This window comes from Bubalus bubalis, chromosome 14 (genome assembly GCF_019923935.1).
Source record: "Bubalus bubalis isolate 160015118507 breed Murrah chromosome 14, NDDB_SH_1, whole genome shotgun sequence".
Lineage (NCBI taxonomy): Eukaryota > Metazoa > Chordata > Mammalia > Artiodactyla > Bovidae > Bubalus > Bubalus bubalis.
Window position 1 is genome coordinate 18,285,352 of NC_059170.1, and position 16,467 is coordinate 18,301,818.

The 16,467-nt window shown below is 44.5% G+C and overlaps 1 protein-coding gene across 4 annotated transcripts in view; it reads right to left on the minus strand.

The window, feature by feature from the left end:
• The window catches only part of AAR2 (AAR2 splicing factor), a 29,862-nt gene extending 13,835 nt beyond the window's left edge, over positions 1–16,027 (minus strand). Inside the window, exons 1-4 of one of the 4 annotated variants that reach the window (XM_044927688.2) lie at positions 15,877–16,027; positions 12,083–12,882; positions 7,504–7,733; positions 1,257–2,629 (exon numbers count right to left, since the gene is read on the minus strand). In XM_044927688.2, the coding sequence (XP_044783623.2) occupies positions 2,576–2,629; positions 7,504–7,733; positions 12,083–12,839 (1,041 nt within the window). In that variant the 5' untranslated portion in view covers positions 12,840–12,882; positions 15,877–16,027 and the 3' untranslated portion in view covers positions 1,257–2,575. Of the gene's footprint in view, positions 1–1,256; positions 2,630–7,503; positions 7,734–12,082; positions 12,883–15,876 lie in introns of those variants that run through there. The other 3 variants (XM_006072461.4, XM_006072460.4, XM_025263546.3) reach the window with 3 other exon arrangements.
• Between the last annotated feature and the right edge of the window lie 440 nt (positions 16,028–16,467).

Genomic DNA, 16,467 nt, shown 5'->3' on the forward strand with positions numbered 1-16,467 from the left:
CTAATCCATTTACTACTGAGCTCTCCCAAGAGATGAGGAGCAACTCCAAAGCGCTGACTCCTTTACATACCTGCATCCCGCTCCCCTGGTACGAAGTCTGACATATAAAAAGGACCCATGATACGTTTAATGAACGAAAGACAACCATAGGTTCTATGAAAATCCATTTCTGGGTTCCTCTGGCACAGTGCCTGCACCAAATGATTGCTCAATAATTATGTGATGGTGCTGGACAGAGTAAGGGACTCATCCTGGGGAGGAAGTGGCTTATTTACGAGGCCCCTGAATGCCACTGGCTCACAGGCCATCTCCGTGTGACAGGACTCTTATAAAAGCCCAAGCTGAAAGGAACTGCTCCAACCTCTGCTCCCCCAGTACCACGCCTGAGCTTCCCTTATGGCATTGCTCCCTCTCTGCTTGCATCTGTGATCTATGCCCCTTCAGAGTAGAGGTCACTCCCTAATTATCCATGTGACCCACATGGCAGATTGCCCAGGGCCTGGCACAGAGTTAGAGCCCACAGGATGCTCCCTGAATGGATATGAATGAGACGGAGGGATCGCCCTGCATTCAGCAACGGCCAACAGCAAGGGACTGAAACAGGCTGGGCTCAGACTCATCATTCGCCCTCCCCACCACCAGCGGGGCAACATCAACTCTAGGCAGGTACAACAGAAGCCTTCAGTCTGAAAAATAAGGCTTCAGATTTAAAAAGTGCTATGTCCTTTTCGAAGAATCTTTCAGTCTAATCTTTGCTACAAACCTGGAGGTAGGAGGACAGGAAATTACTATTCCCATTGTACAGATGAGGATGGTGATAAATGCTGAGCAAGTGATACATGTCAAGCAAGATGCAGTCCAAGTAGGGAAACTGAAATCCTTCTTCCCTACCAAGACCTTCTTTTTGTCTTGACACAGACTTAATCCATCCTTGATATTTCAGCAGTACCTGTGGGGAGCCAAGGGGCCTGGAGACCAGGTTCTTCTGGAACTGTGCCTTCTGTGGGCCTCCGAGACCCAGGGCACAGTCCAGGTTGACTGTTTTAACAAACCAACTTTATTGAGGCATAATTTACTTACAATTAAATTCATCCATTTAAAATGTTTGATTCATTTTGATGAATGTATACATCCATACACTGACTTCCCCAGTGGCACAGTGGTAAAAGAATCTGCCTGCAATGCAGGAGATGCTCAAAAGACCCAGGTTTGATCCCTGGGTCATGAAGATACCCTGGAGAAGAAAATGGCAACCCACTCCAGTGTTCTTGCCTGGAGAATCCCATGGACAGAGGAGCCAGGCAAGCTACAGGCCATGAGGTCGCAGAGTCAGACACGACTGAGCGACTAAACAACAAACAACAATATACCCAGGCAACCAGTATATGACATAATCAAGACAGATAAATATCTGTTTATAGCTTTTTCTTTTGGTACCTAGTTCTATGAGTTTAAAGGCCCACATGCCATCACTATCAGGATATTGAACAATTCCATCACTCCAAAAATATTCCCTCATGCTGTCCCTTAGGGATCAAATCCTCCCCTGTCCCTAGCCCTGGGACCCACTGATCTATTTTTGTCCCAAGAGTTTACAAAATTCACCATTCAGAAGAGGAGATATTTAGACAGTTTCACATTGAGACAGATGTTTAGACAATTTACTTTGATTCTCTTGTTTTTAGATTAATTGTATGCCTTCTTATGTAAATTTAGTAATGATCTGGTTACTGTGAAACAGTAAACTTTTTAAAATCACTGAGAAATGAATCACCTTAATATGGGAATATTAACCCTGGATATTTTTAAAATACTTTTGAAATAGAAAAATAACATTTTACAAACATCTGTATTTATCTAAAACTAAAAGCAAACCCATTGGGGATTTTTCTTCAACTGTAAAAAAAGGTATTAATACATCTACCATTAAGTCTATATATTGTAAAATTGTAAATTATTTTAGTCAGAAAAGTGAAAGCTTTCTTTTAAACCCAAGTTAAATAAATTGAGTTCAGTCAGGTCACCTTGAGAAATTCCAAATGCCATGGTAGATAGCTGAGTCACTTCTTATCCTATTTTTTGGCTAGACCAAAAAGATGCAATTTTCTAATTTTTTAAACTCCCAGATGATTATTCAACTTAGAATGAAACTAGCCAGGGGTAGAACATTTTATTTTCACTTGCAGAAGAAGAAAGTGGTGTTAAAAGCAAGACTATCACTTCACAGTGATTATCAAGAAGACAAAAAGCAGCAGCAATCATGCTTTCTAAGGTCAATTTAAAGAATTTAGGATGTTTTATCTGGGGCTCTAATCACATATGGGAGATTCAGAATTAAAGTTCAGCCTTGTCATCCACCAGCTCTGGCAATCTTGGGCAAAATTATTTGTTTCCTCATCAGTAAGGAAATCAGTAAAATGGGATTATATACTTAACTTCTTAAACTGTTGTGAGGGCTAAACACAATAAGGTACAGGAAACGTGCAGAGGTGACAGCTGACAGCAGGAGGTGTAGGAGCAGGTGAGTGGAGCTCGTCACGGCTGGTGTGATGATAAAACACAGGTATACGCTGTTTCACTGCACTTCACGGCACTGCATGTTTCTACAAACTGAAGGTCTGTGGTAACCCTACATGAAGCAAGTCTATTAGTGCCATTTTTCCAACAGCATTTGGCCACTTTGTGTCTATGTCACATTCTTGCAATTCTCAAAATATTTCAAACCTTTCACCACCAAAAAGATTACAACTCACTGAGGGCTCAGATGGTGGTTAGCATTTTTTTGGGAATAAAGTATTTCTTCATTAAGGTTGTTTTGGGACATAATGCTATTAAACACTTAATAGACTATAGTATATGACAGTATATGACTTTTTAAAAATATATTTCTTTACTTGGCTGCACTGGGACTTAGTCGTGGCACACAGGATCTTCAGTTGCAACATGTGAACCCTCAGCTGCAGCACGTGGGATCTAGTTCCCCAACCAGGAATTGAACCTGACCCCCCTGTGTTGGGAGCATGGAGTCTTAGCCACTGCACCACCAGGGAAGTCCCAGTGTATGACTTTTATATACACGGGGAAACCAAAAAATTCATGTGACTCACTTTGGGTGATATTTGCTTTATTGTGGTAGCCTGGAACTGAACCCATATCTCCAAGGTATGCCTATGCTATAGACATTGTCAGAGCTAGTGTTCTCCCTTGAGAGTTAAAGATGGACAGTATTTAGAATACTGGCAAGAAATGAAGCTGGAAAGCCTATTTGGCCTACTGTGACTAAAAGTATTAAAAAAAAAAAAAAAGTTACATGACTATATGCCTAAATGCTATGCAATCAGCAATAAGAATTCTTATTTTGTATGCAACTCACTTTATAACATACTATTAAATCAGATTATCCTTTCATTGGCTTTAAACAAATCATGATAACTCAAGTTGCTTTAAGTAAAAGAAAAAACTATATCTATTTTTGTAAAACAAATCATTTTTATTCATGCTAAATCCACGGGATTTGTAAAAATCCCAGTGGCATCTATTCAAAGGGGCCTCTAATGGCAGAGGGCATTACACGGTTGATTTTACCCAAGCTAATGTGGCTAAGTGCTCACACACAGACACCAGTCCCTCCCTGTGGGCAGCAGCCATTTAAACTCTGAAGTAGGAAAGCTGCTTCCACTTACTTGGCGACCTGTGGGGAGAGCAGGCGACTGCTGAGGAAGGCTTTTATGGGCTGATTCATTCCCTCATAAACACCCGGAGGTGAGTGCCTGTGTGTGGGGGGACTGGATCTCAGTGCCAAGATGGCATCAATGTAACTCACCATGGAAAAAGCGAAACAAACTTTTGTAATATCTTTTCCACATTTTGCCTGTTGAAATCTGTGTCATCCTTCAAGCTCATGGCCAAATGCCCCCCTTTACTAAAAAGCCATTCTTGACCCTCCATCTCTTAAATCTCAACCCGTGTGAATGAACTAACCAACCAACCCTCTCTGGTGCTCCTAATACTCTTTGATCAGACTTCACTCTGTACAGTATTGTAGCACGGTCATCTATTTACATTGTCACAGGAATTATGTGCTGTGTCCATCTAAAAACACCCAGTAACACAAAGTAAGATAAGTGCTAAACCTCAATTAGGTGTTGAAGATAACCAGATGGACAAAAAGTAGGCTTCTGGAAAAAGCCCATGGCTTAGTGGGGAAGTCAGACAGACAATACATACATTTCAGCAAACACAGCCTGTGCCATGTAACAGTGACAAGTACAAAGTAGGCTAATAGTATGGAAAGGAGGGAGAGATTAGAGATGGCACCACAGAGAGCGATGCCTAGCGGGCACCTTGTGGGATGAGGAGTACACAGCAGGCAGGGAGAAAAGCAAGGTTCAGTTAAGAAGATGTGAAATATGGGTATAAAGTTTTAGTTGTACTAGATGAAAAAGTTCTAGAGATCCACTCTATTCATAGTTAACAATACTGTACTGTATCCTTGGACTGCAAGGAGATCCAACCAGTCAATCCTAAAGGGAATCAACCCTGAATATTCACTGGCAGGACTGATACTGAAACTGAAGCTCCAATACTTTGGCCACCTGGTGTGACGAGCTGAATTACTAGAAAAGACCCTGATGCTGGGAAAGACTGAAGGCAAAAGGAGAAGCGGGCAGCAAGGGATGAGATGGTTAGACAGCATCTCCAACTCAAAGGATATGACTTTGCGCAAACTCCAGGACACAGCAGAGGACAGAGCAGTCCATGGGGTTGCAAAGAGTCGGATACGACTTAGCGACTGAACAACAACAACTGCACACTTAAAAAATTATTATGAGGGTAAATCTCATGTTATGTATTTTTTACAGTTAAGAAAATAAAAGGGAAGCATGAGACAACATGGCAGGTCTGGCGACTTGCAGGGAGACCACCACCGCTGCGGTTGATGGGGAAATAGGGGAAGAAAGGAGACGCTGGAGAACAGGTTAGCAGCAGGATCAGCATAGACCTCATGACCTAGGTTTGCAGGCAGTAAGGACCACAGAGAGACAGGATCACAGGTGCCTTTTGGTGGCGAGTGCGAGACAGACGGATTAACAGGGATAAACACGGAAGTTGGTAAAGTCTGATGCAATCCAGAGGAGACCAAAAGGCCTGGGTTAGGGAAATGGTACTGCCTTCTAAAACACTTAATGCTATCTGGAGTCATTTGGTTAATTCATTTGTTTACTTTTCCACCAAAATATAAACTCCAAGGGACTATGTCTTGCTCATAGCTATATTTCCCATCCTAGATCAGAGCCCTGTATACAGCAGGTGCTCAGCAAATACCTGCTAAATCAATGAAGTGAAGCCACCGCACAAGTCCTTCAACTTCCAGAGTTATACGTCAGCTACCTGATAACAGGGACTCTTCCAACAGTATGCTGGCTTCAGAAAAGTGTTCTGTACCTCCAAGAAAGAGGCTAACTCACGTATGTGTCCCTCAACACTTTCAGAAGAATGTTGTACATAAAGAAAGGATGCGCAAAAACAGATGCTGATTTATTTTTTAAAAGGCATGTGTCCTGGATTTTTCCAAATAATGACACTGAATTTTCTTGGTGAAAACTCCAAAGACAGAATGCCTCTAACCATCAGCTTTGCACACCCCACCTGGATATCGAGCAATCCAGCTGGGCCCTTTCTGCTTCATCAATCATTGCTGGCAACAAAGCCTCAGCAATTAGAGCTCAGCTGTTGGCTGCGCTGACAGTGGCTGGGACAGCCAGTGACACAGCGTGGCTCTCCTGTGTTTGCGCGACAGCATCAATGCGCATCGCAAGGGCAGTGTGTGTTCCCGAGGGCCACAGCCACCGCCCGAGGCAGGTTAGCGGGCTGCGGCCTCCTACTGCTCTGCAACCCTCAACCCAGTAACTGTGGGGCGGACTTCCCCTGCAGAGGAAGAAAAGGGATTTAATTTCTCTGTTACATCAAAAACCAATAAAAGGGCAGTTTTATAACTTGTATGAAGTGGAATATGCCAGGCTCACACCATCAGCTTGCCTGACTCATCCCTCGTCTGCACATGTCCTTCAACATCCAGAGTTTTATCGCAGCTGCTTGATCACAGGGACTCTTCCGACAGCATTTTGGTTTTAGAAAAGTTTTCTTTACGTCTGAGAAACAGGCCCCTGATGGTGTCGCCACTAATGTCGATCAAGACTCTTTCCAGAGGGAGAGACACTGTATTCAGTATGTAGGGGCATAAGCACAGGCCTGAAATCAAGACTCAGGCCTGGGTACAAATCCTGACTCTACCACTTACCAGTTGTGTGACCTTATGTGAATGATTTAACCTTTGTAAGTCTCAGTGTTCTCATCTGTAAAATGGGAATAATCCTCCCTGCCTTATGGTGCTCCAGAGAGATCAAATGAGGGAACCCACATAGACAGAGAAGCATGGTGCCCATTAAATGTCAACAGGCATTTCATGACTGTTCATTCCTCCCCTTTCCATGCATGGGAGTGGGAGATGAGTGACTGGCCCCCTTTTAAGGGGTAGGCCCATGGGGGTCTCCCACACAGGGACAAGAAAGCAGTCCTGGAAGAGAAAGTATGGAAACTGACAGCCTGCAGCTCTGCCTCTTCTACACTCGAGAAAGTTACAAAACGTGAGTGACAGAGGCTGTCCCAAGAACATAAAGGGAGCTAATCTGTTTGTAAAGGGAGGAAATAGCACAGGATGAAGATTTTAAGTTGTTTGAAGCTTCTTCCCTAATTACCACTCATAATGAAAATTTAATTGCTGAGTTAAAAGCAAATTTCACTTTTTTCTATCAGAGGATCTCTGCAGAAACTGGCACATTTTGTTTGAACAGGAAATCAAAGTTACTTTCGTGCTTAAATGAGATCTAAGCAGTTGCAGATGTTTCCTTGGGAATAACTAGCTTTCAAACTGTCCTACTGGGTTGCAGCAACTCACAGCTCTAGGCCAGGAGAAAGAAAAACTGTTTTGAGTGCAGTTGCTCGAGGGGTGGGGCCGATTCAAATTTCAAGTGCCCCACTTCTAGGCATGCTGGGGTGAGGCAGGGAGAAGAGGGTACAGAGAGAGGGTCTCTGGCATTAAGGAGCTTACAATTGAGTAGGAGAAAGAGAACCAGGGAATAGTCTATGATTAGGAAATTGAAATGAAGAAAGCTTGGCTCAGGAAAGCATTGTTGTTCAGTCGCCAAGTCGTGTCCGACTCTTTTGTGACCCCTTGGACTACAGCCCGCCAGGCTCCTGTCTATGGGATTTCTCAGGCAAGAATATTGGAGTGGGTTGCCATTTCCTTCTCTGGGGGATCTTTCCAAACTGGGGATCAAACCTGAATCTCCTGCATTGGCAGGCACATTCTTTACCACTGAGTCCCTGGGGAAGCCCCAAGGAAAGAACAGCAAGAGACAGAAATATAAGCCTCTGTGGGTGCTTTCACACACCTTGGCCTTCATTCTGACCCACCTGGGTGTCAGCCAGAAGCCCGCTCACCTGTAAGGTGCTGGTGAGGAAGTTGTCCTGGGAGACAATGTCCACAAAGAAGTCGGCAGGGATCTCGCCGAGCTGGTGGTACAGGATGGAGATGAGGTTGACGTAGAGGCTGTGGTGCTTCACCATGGCCTCTTCTGACCGGCACAGAAGGTTCAGGAGCCGCTTCCAGTGCTCAAAGGCCTCGTACACATTCCCCAGCAGGAAGCACACGAAGGCAAACTGGAGCTCACCTGAAAGGTGCAGAGAGGAGCGATGAACCTGAGGGAGAGGGGTGCTGGCTGACTCGACTAAGCCATCAGAGCCACTGGACCTCAGCCAGAAGCTGCTGTCTAGCCTTGTCACTCCTCCAGAGCCTGGCGTGGGGTTTTGCACCTAGCAGCTGCTCAATAAACATTTGCCGAACTGCTATAAACTCAAGCCATGAGAAACCCAACTGGTTTTGGACCAACCTAGATAGCATATTCAAAAGCAGAGACATTACTTTGCCAACAAAGGTTCATCTAGTCAAGGCTATGGTTTTTCCTGGGGTCATGTATGGATGTGAAAGTTGGACTGTGAAGAAGGCTGAGCGCCGAAGAATTGATGCTTTTGAACTGTGGTGTTGGAGAAGACTCTTGAGAGAGTCCCTTGGACTGCAAGGAGATCCAACCAGTCCATTCTGAAGGAGATCAGCCCTGGGATTTCTTTGGAAGGAATGATGCTAAAGCTGAACTCCAGTACTCTGGCCACCTCATGCGAAGAGTTGACTCATTGGAGAAGACTCTGATGCTGGGAGGGATTGGGGGCAGGAGGAGAAGGGGACGACAGAGGATGAGATGGCTGGATGGCATCACTGACTTGATGGACATGAGTCTGAGTGAACTCTGGGAGTTGGTGATGGACAGGGAGGCCTGGTGTGCTGTGATTCATGGGGTCGCAAAGAGTCGGACATGACTGAGCAACTGATCTGATCTGATCTGATCTGAAGATCAGATTGCAAGAGAAGAGGCACACCGAGTATTTACCTAGCATTTAACAAGTTAACAAAATGGGTCTGTGGACATTATGCCAAGTGGATCCTCAAACTGGCTGCCCATCTAAATTACTAGAACTTGGGAAAAATAAAGCTGCCCGAGCCTCACTGCGAGAGATCCTGGTTGAGGACAGATGATGGAGCCTTGGCATCTGTAGCTCTAACAAGCTTCCCGGGTGAGTCTGATGCAGATGGTCTGCTTCAGGGGCAGGGAAAGGCTGTGTAACACTACGGAACCCTCAGCCCAACTCCATAAGGTGGTCAGGGAAGGTGGTATTTGCTTCAGTGTATAGATGAGGTCAAGAGACTTGCCCAAGGTCACACATCTAATGCTTAGCAACTGAACAACAGAAAGAACAGATTTCTATTGGGTGGGAATAGTTCTAGGGCCTTCTAGAACAGGAAAATTCATGAGTACTTGTTCCAGGGTGAGCCTGCCAGCCAAATTATTTGTTTGTTTAATCATAGGGCTCTATGATTTGCTTGCTATGAGCAGCTTGTGACTAAGAGCATGGGCTCTGGAGCCAAACTGCCTGGGTTCAAGTCTCCGCTCCACCACTTCCCAGTTGTGTGACCTTGGGCAAGCTACTTCATCTGTTTATGCTTCAGTTTCCTTATTTGAAGGATGCAGTAGAGATTAAGTGAATCGATACAGTATTGCGTTGGCCCCAAAATTCGTTCCAGGGTTTCCATAACATCATATGGAAAAACCCAAATGAACTTTTGGGCTAGCGCAATACGTATAAAGCATTTAGCGTAACGCTTGGCGCAAAATAGCACTCCAGAAACCTCAGTTTATTCCCACATTCCCAGCAGATCCCTGTCACAAAGAGACCTGACGGTCCAGAAGGCATTGTCCTTGGATGAGCAGCTGGGTCTCTGGGTGCCAAGATAAACTGTTGCTGATCAGACATGTTTTCTCTGGCTTCAAATTTAAGGGGGACTTCTGTGGTATATCTACACATGGGCCATAAAAAGAACAGATGTGGGACGTCCCTGGTGGTCCAGTGGTTAAGACTCTGCCTTCCACAGCAGGAGGGGCAGGTTTGATCCCTGGTTAGGGAACTGTAAGGTCCCACATGCTGTGGGGTGTGGCCAAAATTTAAAAAAAAAATGTACTCAACACTAAACACCTCTTTAAACACATGGTGTCCAATTTCTGTCACTTCTGGAGACCTGGAAAAACTAGTTCTCTGTTCCCAGGCTTGTGGAACTGAGTTTGATTTGAGCAGATAGCTACGGGGTCTAGACATTTTGGACATTTGATCAATATTTTCAAAACACAGTCACGTTTCCTCTGTATGAGGCTAACAATTTGCTTCTTCAGTTGGCTTTACCTGGTTAGTTTGTGGAAATATGAGCTGCTTCTCTGAATTTAGGGCATTCATTTAAATTTATACATTGCTGGCTTAGTCTAAAATTAAATTGAGATGAGAAATAATTTCAAAGAGCTGTCATAAAGATACAGTGATCCTTCCAACAGACCTTTTCACAAGATTACTTTGAAGAACTGAAATGTTTAAGAGGTAGAAAACAGGATTTCTGTTCATTTTGAAGCCAGGATTTCAAGTGTTACTTATTAAATGAAAATAGATACACACCCTTAAATTGTCCCTTTTTATCAGCTGAGCCTATTATATAAAAGGCCCTATATTCAAAATTCTCACTGATCTTCCAATAGAAAAATATGCAAATATTAGACTTGTAAAAGAAAAAATATTAATAGCTATTAAAGATGTGACAGCTGTTTGCTGTCACTAGTAATCAAAGAAATATAAACTGAAACAGGAAGTCATTCTTCAACTATCCAGTCAGAAGAGGACTTTGCTAAATCACCACGTCAAATGCCATGTCAAAAGGTGATGGGCCACAACCTCATCAGCAAAGATGCCTGACCTTCTCCTGGCAGCATGCACACTCTGATCCAACAATTTCAACCCCAAAATATGCAGAAGGGCACACCAGGAGACTCTTACACTTACAATAAGGAAACCAGGAACATCTTAAAAGATTCATTAACAGGGGCTGGTCCAATAACTATGGAAGTTCAGTAGCCACTAAAGAGAAGTGACCATTTCAGTGACATGGAATAATATTTATATTAAAGCAGATTACAGGATAATATACTGTAATCCTGTTTTTGTAAAAATATCATATATACACAAACGTATAATTGAATAAAAAGACTAAAAGGAAACAGAAACATATTAAACTGAGAAATACATACAAATACGTACCTTAAAAATGTGTACGTATCTTAAAAACATTTTGTATGATTTAACTCCTTTTAAATTGTCAAGGTTTGTTTTAAGACCCAGAATATGGTCATACTTGTTTATGTTCTGTAAGGATTTGAAATGAATGTATATACTGAGGTTGCTGGGTGGAATGTTCTATAAATATCAATTAGATCCTATTCGTTGATGCTATTGTTGAATTTCTATAAATATTTGCTGATTTTCAATCTAACTGTTCAATCAATTTTTGAGTTTAGCGTTGAAGACTTAAAACTGTTGTGGGTCCATCTATTTCACCTTTCAATTCTATCAAGTTTTCATTCACATGTTTTGCAATTCTGTTGTCTGCTGCACACAAATTTAGAATAGCTATGTCTTCTCTGTGGACTGGTGCTTTATCATTATATAATGTCCTTCTGTGTTTCTAGTTAAAAAAAAGGAAAGAAAAGTACAACAAAGTGAATAAAGATGGCTATTTACAGGTGGTGGGATTTGGACTTTCATTTTTGTTTTCCTTTAAGGATAAATATGTTATTTTTTGTAATAAGGGGGGAACACAACAATAAAGACTATAACAGTGAAAAGAAAATCACTGTTCTGGTTGAGAGTCAAGAGTAAACCGATGGGGCAGGTGGAAGGCTCCCAGGAACATGGATGGGCCAGGAACGGGAGCCCTGGGCTCTGGTCTCACTTCAACTATATCACTTAGCAGTCAAATCCCTTCCCTCTATGGACCTCAATCTGTAAAATGTAGTGGTGGGCAGGCGAGGCCACACTATGGGTTCCCTGACACGGTACTGTTGGTTCACCTACAGCACTTGTCTGTCAGGCAGACAGACAAGTAAAATGCTGGGAACCTACTCCAGATCTCTCGAATCAGTCTCCAGGGGTAAGGCCTGGGAATCTGTACCTTTAAAATATAAATATATATATATATATATAGACACACACACACATATATATATATATATATAGTTTATTTATTTGGCTGCATCAGGTCTCAGTTGTGTCATGCAGGATTTTTCGTTGTGGTGCACAGGGTCAGTAGTTGTAGCATGTGGGCTTAGCCGCTCTGCGACCTGTGGGATCTTAGTACCCCAAGCAGGGATTGAACCCAAGTCCCCTGCATGGCAAGGCGGATTCTGAACCACTGGACCACTAGGGAAATCCCTGGGAATCTGTTCCTTTAACAAGCATTCTGGGTAAGACCCCCTCCTAGCCAGGTTTAGGAACCACTAGACTAAATAATCAAAGAGGGACTCCCTATTCTCAAGCCGCTCGGCTACACACCCCTCCCCTGGCCCACTCTCAAAGCCGTGTTCCTCCTCACCGAGCACGTCCTGGGGGCTGCAGGGGAACTGCTTGCTGAGCACAGTCTCCAGGGCATAACTCAGGTCCATGCTGTGCCTGGTTATCTCGGCCGGCGTGGCACCTGCCGGGAACATCTGTGTGGGCAGCTCGGAGAAGCGGATCTCGGTGCCGGCCCTGGGCTTCATCTCGGGCAGCCGGGCCAGGCCCTCCTGGTAGCTCTTGCACTCGGCGCCGCAGCGCGGGAGATTCTGCCCCACCCGGTCCTTGGTGTGCCTCATGGAGAGCACGGGCAGCACCTCTGAGAAGGCACAGATCTGCCGGCTCTCGGGCTGCAGCTTCTCCACGGTGGCCTCGCTGATGAAGTTGGTGAGGGAGATCCACTTCTTGAGCGTAGCGTAGGGGTAAGGTCCCAGGAACTGGTCCAGCTCCTGGAGGTTGGCCCTCATGGCTTCCACCTCAGCCTCTGGGGCTGGGGACAGGTCGACCTCTTCCCGGGCCGCATCCCAGCGTAGGACCTTCAGCCCCCGCTGCTGCAGATTAAGGAAGAAGCCCATGCGAGGGCCCACCTCCCTGGGATTGGCCTTGTCCACAGAGCTGTAGTGGAGGAAGTGGATGCCCGGCGGGATCATCTTCACGCCCCGGAACTTGGGCCCCACTTCCCAGGAGTTGTAGTCAATGCCAAACTCTGTCCCCTTGGGCATATTCAGGATGACCACAGTGGCCCCTTCAAAGAAGAGGCGCCTGGCAAGCTCAGGATCCATCTGCATGGCAGCCATGGGGCCAGGGGTGAGTGATCAAAAAGAAAACTTTTCTATTCTGCTGAAAAAGAAAGAAGTCAGAGTTAATCAGAATCTTGGGAAGGATTCTTCATTTGCTGAGCATTCTCTATGTGCCAGATACTGAATTAGATCCCTGAAATAATTCAGTTCAGTTGCTCAGTTGTGCCTGACTCTGTGACCCCATGGACTGCAGCATGCTAGGCTTCCCTGTCCATCACCAACTCTGGAGCTTGCTCAAACTCATGTCTATCAAGTCAGCGATGCCATCCAACCATCTCATCCTCTGTTGTCCCCTTCTCCTCCTGACTTCAATCTTTCCCAGCATCAGGATCTTTTCCAATGACATAATTTTCTACCTTAACTTTCACCACAGGTAAAGAAAACAATACTCAAAGAGAAGAGGATTTTTGTTTCTGAGTTTAATGAGCAAGAACACTCACTTCTCAGCTGGAAAGACATCAGTTAAAGAAAAGAGACATGTTCAAGATCACACAAGGACCCAGTTAGAACCTGGGTTCCCTGCCCTCCAGGCCAGTGTTCTTTCCACTGTGCACTTCGAAGCTCCTTCAGATCTCCTTCAGATCTGTGCACTCTTCAGATCTCCTTCTCATAACAGAGGATGAAGGTGGAGAACGCCTGGCTGGTCCACTCTAAAGGATTACTGTGCCTAAACTGTCTTAAACTATAATTCTGTCTAAAACCTAGAAGATTCGAGAAGCATCACCCAGTTTCCCATAAGCCTCAGCGAAGGCCCAGAAATGGACAGAAGGTGGAAACGGGGTGCTTAGTTTGGGCAGTGGAGAGCTTTTCAACCACAACCCTCTTCTCCTACATATGTATACATATATATAAAGTATGTACTATACATATAATATATATATAATATGTATATATATACACGTAATACATATAATACGTATAAAATATGTGTGTGTGTGTGTGTGTATATATGTGTGTGTGTGTGTGTGTATATATATATATATATATATATATATATAGAAAGAAATCTAAAGTCCAGGGAGTGAAACAACTTTCCAAAGGGTCCACATTCAGTAGCAGCTCTGGACTGCTCACCCAAATGGATCCAGGTGGCATGGCTGGCCTCGGATCAGTATTTAGAAGACAAAGACCTTAGAACATTTATTTTTATCTACCTCTGAACTACCCATGAGGATACATTGATAAAACTTCTGTAAACAGACACAGCCTCTGTATTTATAAGGATGGTTCCAACATGAACTAATTTAAACAGAACACATCTAACTCTCTAGTCCCAAGACACCTACCTATTCAATTCAACAAATAACTCTGGAGAGCCTGCAGGATTTTTGCCAGACACTAACAGAAATAATCATGGAGAAGACAGTTACTGCCCTCCAGGCACTTCCAATCTAGCCAGACATATCAACAAGACCACAAAACTTCACAAACAGAAGAACCAGCTGCCTGTTTAATTCCTTTTACTCATTTTAAACAAACAAAACAATACCATGAGGAAAGGAAGACCAACCCTTTTCCCAATATGGAAAGGACATATTTTATTGTCTTTATCCGAAACCCACACGAATAATTATGACTCTAAATCAGCATTTTTTTTCAAACTGCAAGTCACAACCTGATAATGGGTTAAAAGATCAACTTAGAGGATCTCAACCAACATTGTTTGTTTTTTAAATAAAAGGGCAAAATTTAAAAAAACCCAGAGCACATCCTAAGTAGTAAAGCTAAGTACTGTTTTCTGAAGCTTTGTGTGTTTGTATGGACTCTTGGTCACCATGTAAAATATATGCGTTACTGTAGGTCACAGTGCAAAAAGTCTGAAAGCCACTGCTCTAAATAATTTATATCATCTTACCAATCTTGAGTTCAAAAGGCACTTAATATATTTGCTAAATGAACAGCTACCGCATTTAGAATAACTGCTCATCAATTAGCCATTTTCCCGGTGGCATCTGTGTGCTCCTCTTTGATAATGCCACTTCTTTCTTTCTATTTCCAGCTGATTGTAATTCTCTTCACTATACCTTCCACAGTTGGCAAATGACCTGGCACAAAGAAGATGCTTTGAGATGCAGAGAATCACATCTACCCACTTCTTTCCACCACATCCTTAATCTAAGCTACCATGTCCCTCAGCCAGATTGTCCCTCCAGTCCGTTCTCCATCCAAAAGCCGGAGTGACCTTCTCAAACCGCCAGTCTAAGCATGTCACCACCCATACTTAATATCCTCTGAGAGACTTCTCACGTGGCTCTTGACAAACCAAACTTCCCACTGCGACCTACAAGGCCTGTATGGCCTGGTCCGTGGAAACTCCTCCAGCTTGTCTCCTATCATGCTTCCTCCACAAGCTCTCCACTGACCTCTTTCAGACCCTCAAACAGAGGCTCCCCTGATAGAAAACTCTTCCCTCCTGTCTCAAACCATTTTTCTGATCTCTGCTCAATATTTACCTCCTCAGCAACGCTTCCTTTACCTGGGGCTAAGTCAGATCTGCTGTGATGTGCTCTCAAAGTGCCTTTTATCTTTCCATTTCACTAATCACAGCTGCAAGTTTGCAAATATTAATAGAGGGCTGTCACCTCCAGGAGATGCGGGTCTTTCGTACCTCTAGCACATATTAGACGCTTGCTAAACATCTGTTTAATAAAAGCACGATATCCATTTTGTAGATGAGAAACAAAACTTGGTTCGGGGAAAAGACCTTTCCGAAGATAGAGTAAATCAGAATCACGTCAGGCGGAGCAAAGGCCTCCGAGCCCATAAGTTTTAAAGTTAGGAAAAAAGAAGTTTCGCACGTGCTCCCAGGAAGTTCTGGCGACGGCGTATCTGACGGTTACTCGGGGAGCAAGTACGAGTAACCTATCTGAAAGAGGCAGGTGGGTCCCACCACCGGCTCAAGACCGGGACGCCACAGTCCCAGCTCGGTGTCCCAGTTCAGGACCTCCGCGATCCCCAGCCAGAAAGAGAGATGGCCGGACCACACAGACAACGAAAGCAAAACAGTTAAAAGAGGACAGGAGGGTGCACTCACCGACTGGTGTCTCGCCGAGGTCCAGGGGCCGCAGAAGCGCGCCGGAAGTTCTCCGTCTTTGGCGCCGGACGGGAGCAACAGGGGAAAGGGGTCGGGCGGGTCCCTGGTTCGCGGAAGAAACGGCCCGTGCCAGCAGGTTCCGCCCCATCGAACGTTTTTTGCTACCTTGAGTTAATGGATTTAGTTCTTGAGCCCGTGGATAATAACTTTCATCAAACGATGCATTTTATATCCCGGTCCAGAAACACATCCGCAAGCCACGGCTTTTCGGTTTCAATCAGTCGTGGTCTCTGAGGTTCGTAGACTCCTAGCTGTCCAGTAGCCACAGTCAAGAGGCTCAGTCATAGTCCTGGTCAGCCAATCTCAATCCGAGTGTGTGTCACAGTTGGCCCTTTATCACCTGGTCTTAGCTTCCAACCATACTCAGCTGTAGGGGAGAGCTTCATAAACCCAGGCCAGAGAGACCCAGCCTAACAGCAGCGGTCACCACAATGGTCCTTGCAGCCATAACACCCGATATCTTCTGGCAGTGCAGGCCTAGTATGAAATCTCAGTCAGGCTGTATATGCACCTTGAGGCAGGGAACCTGTC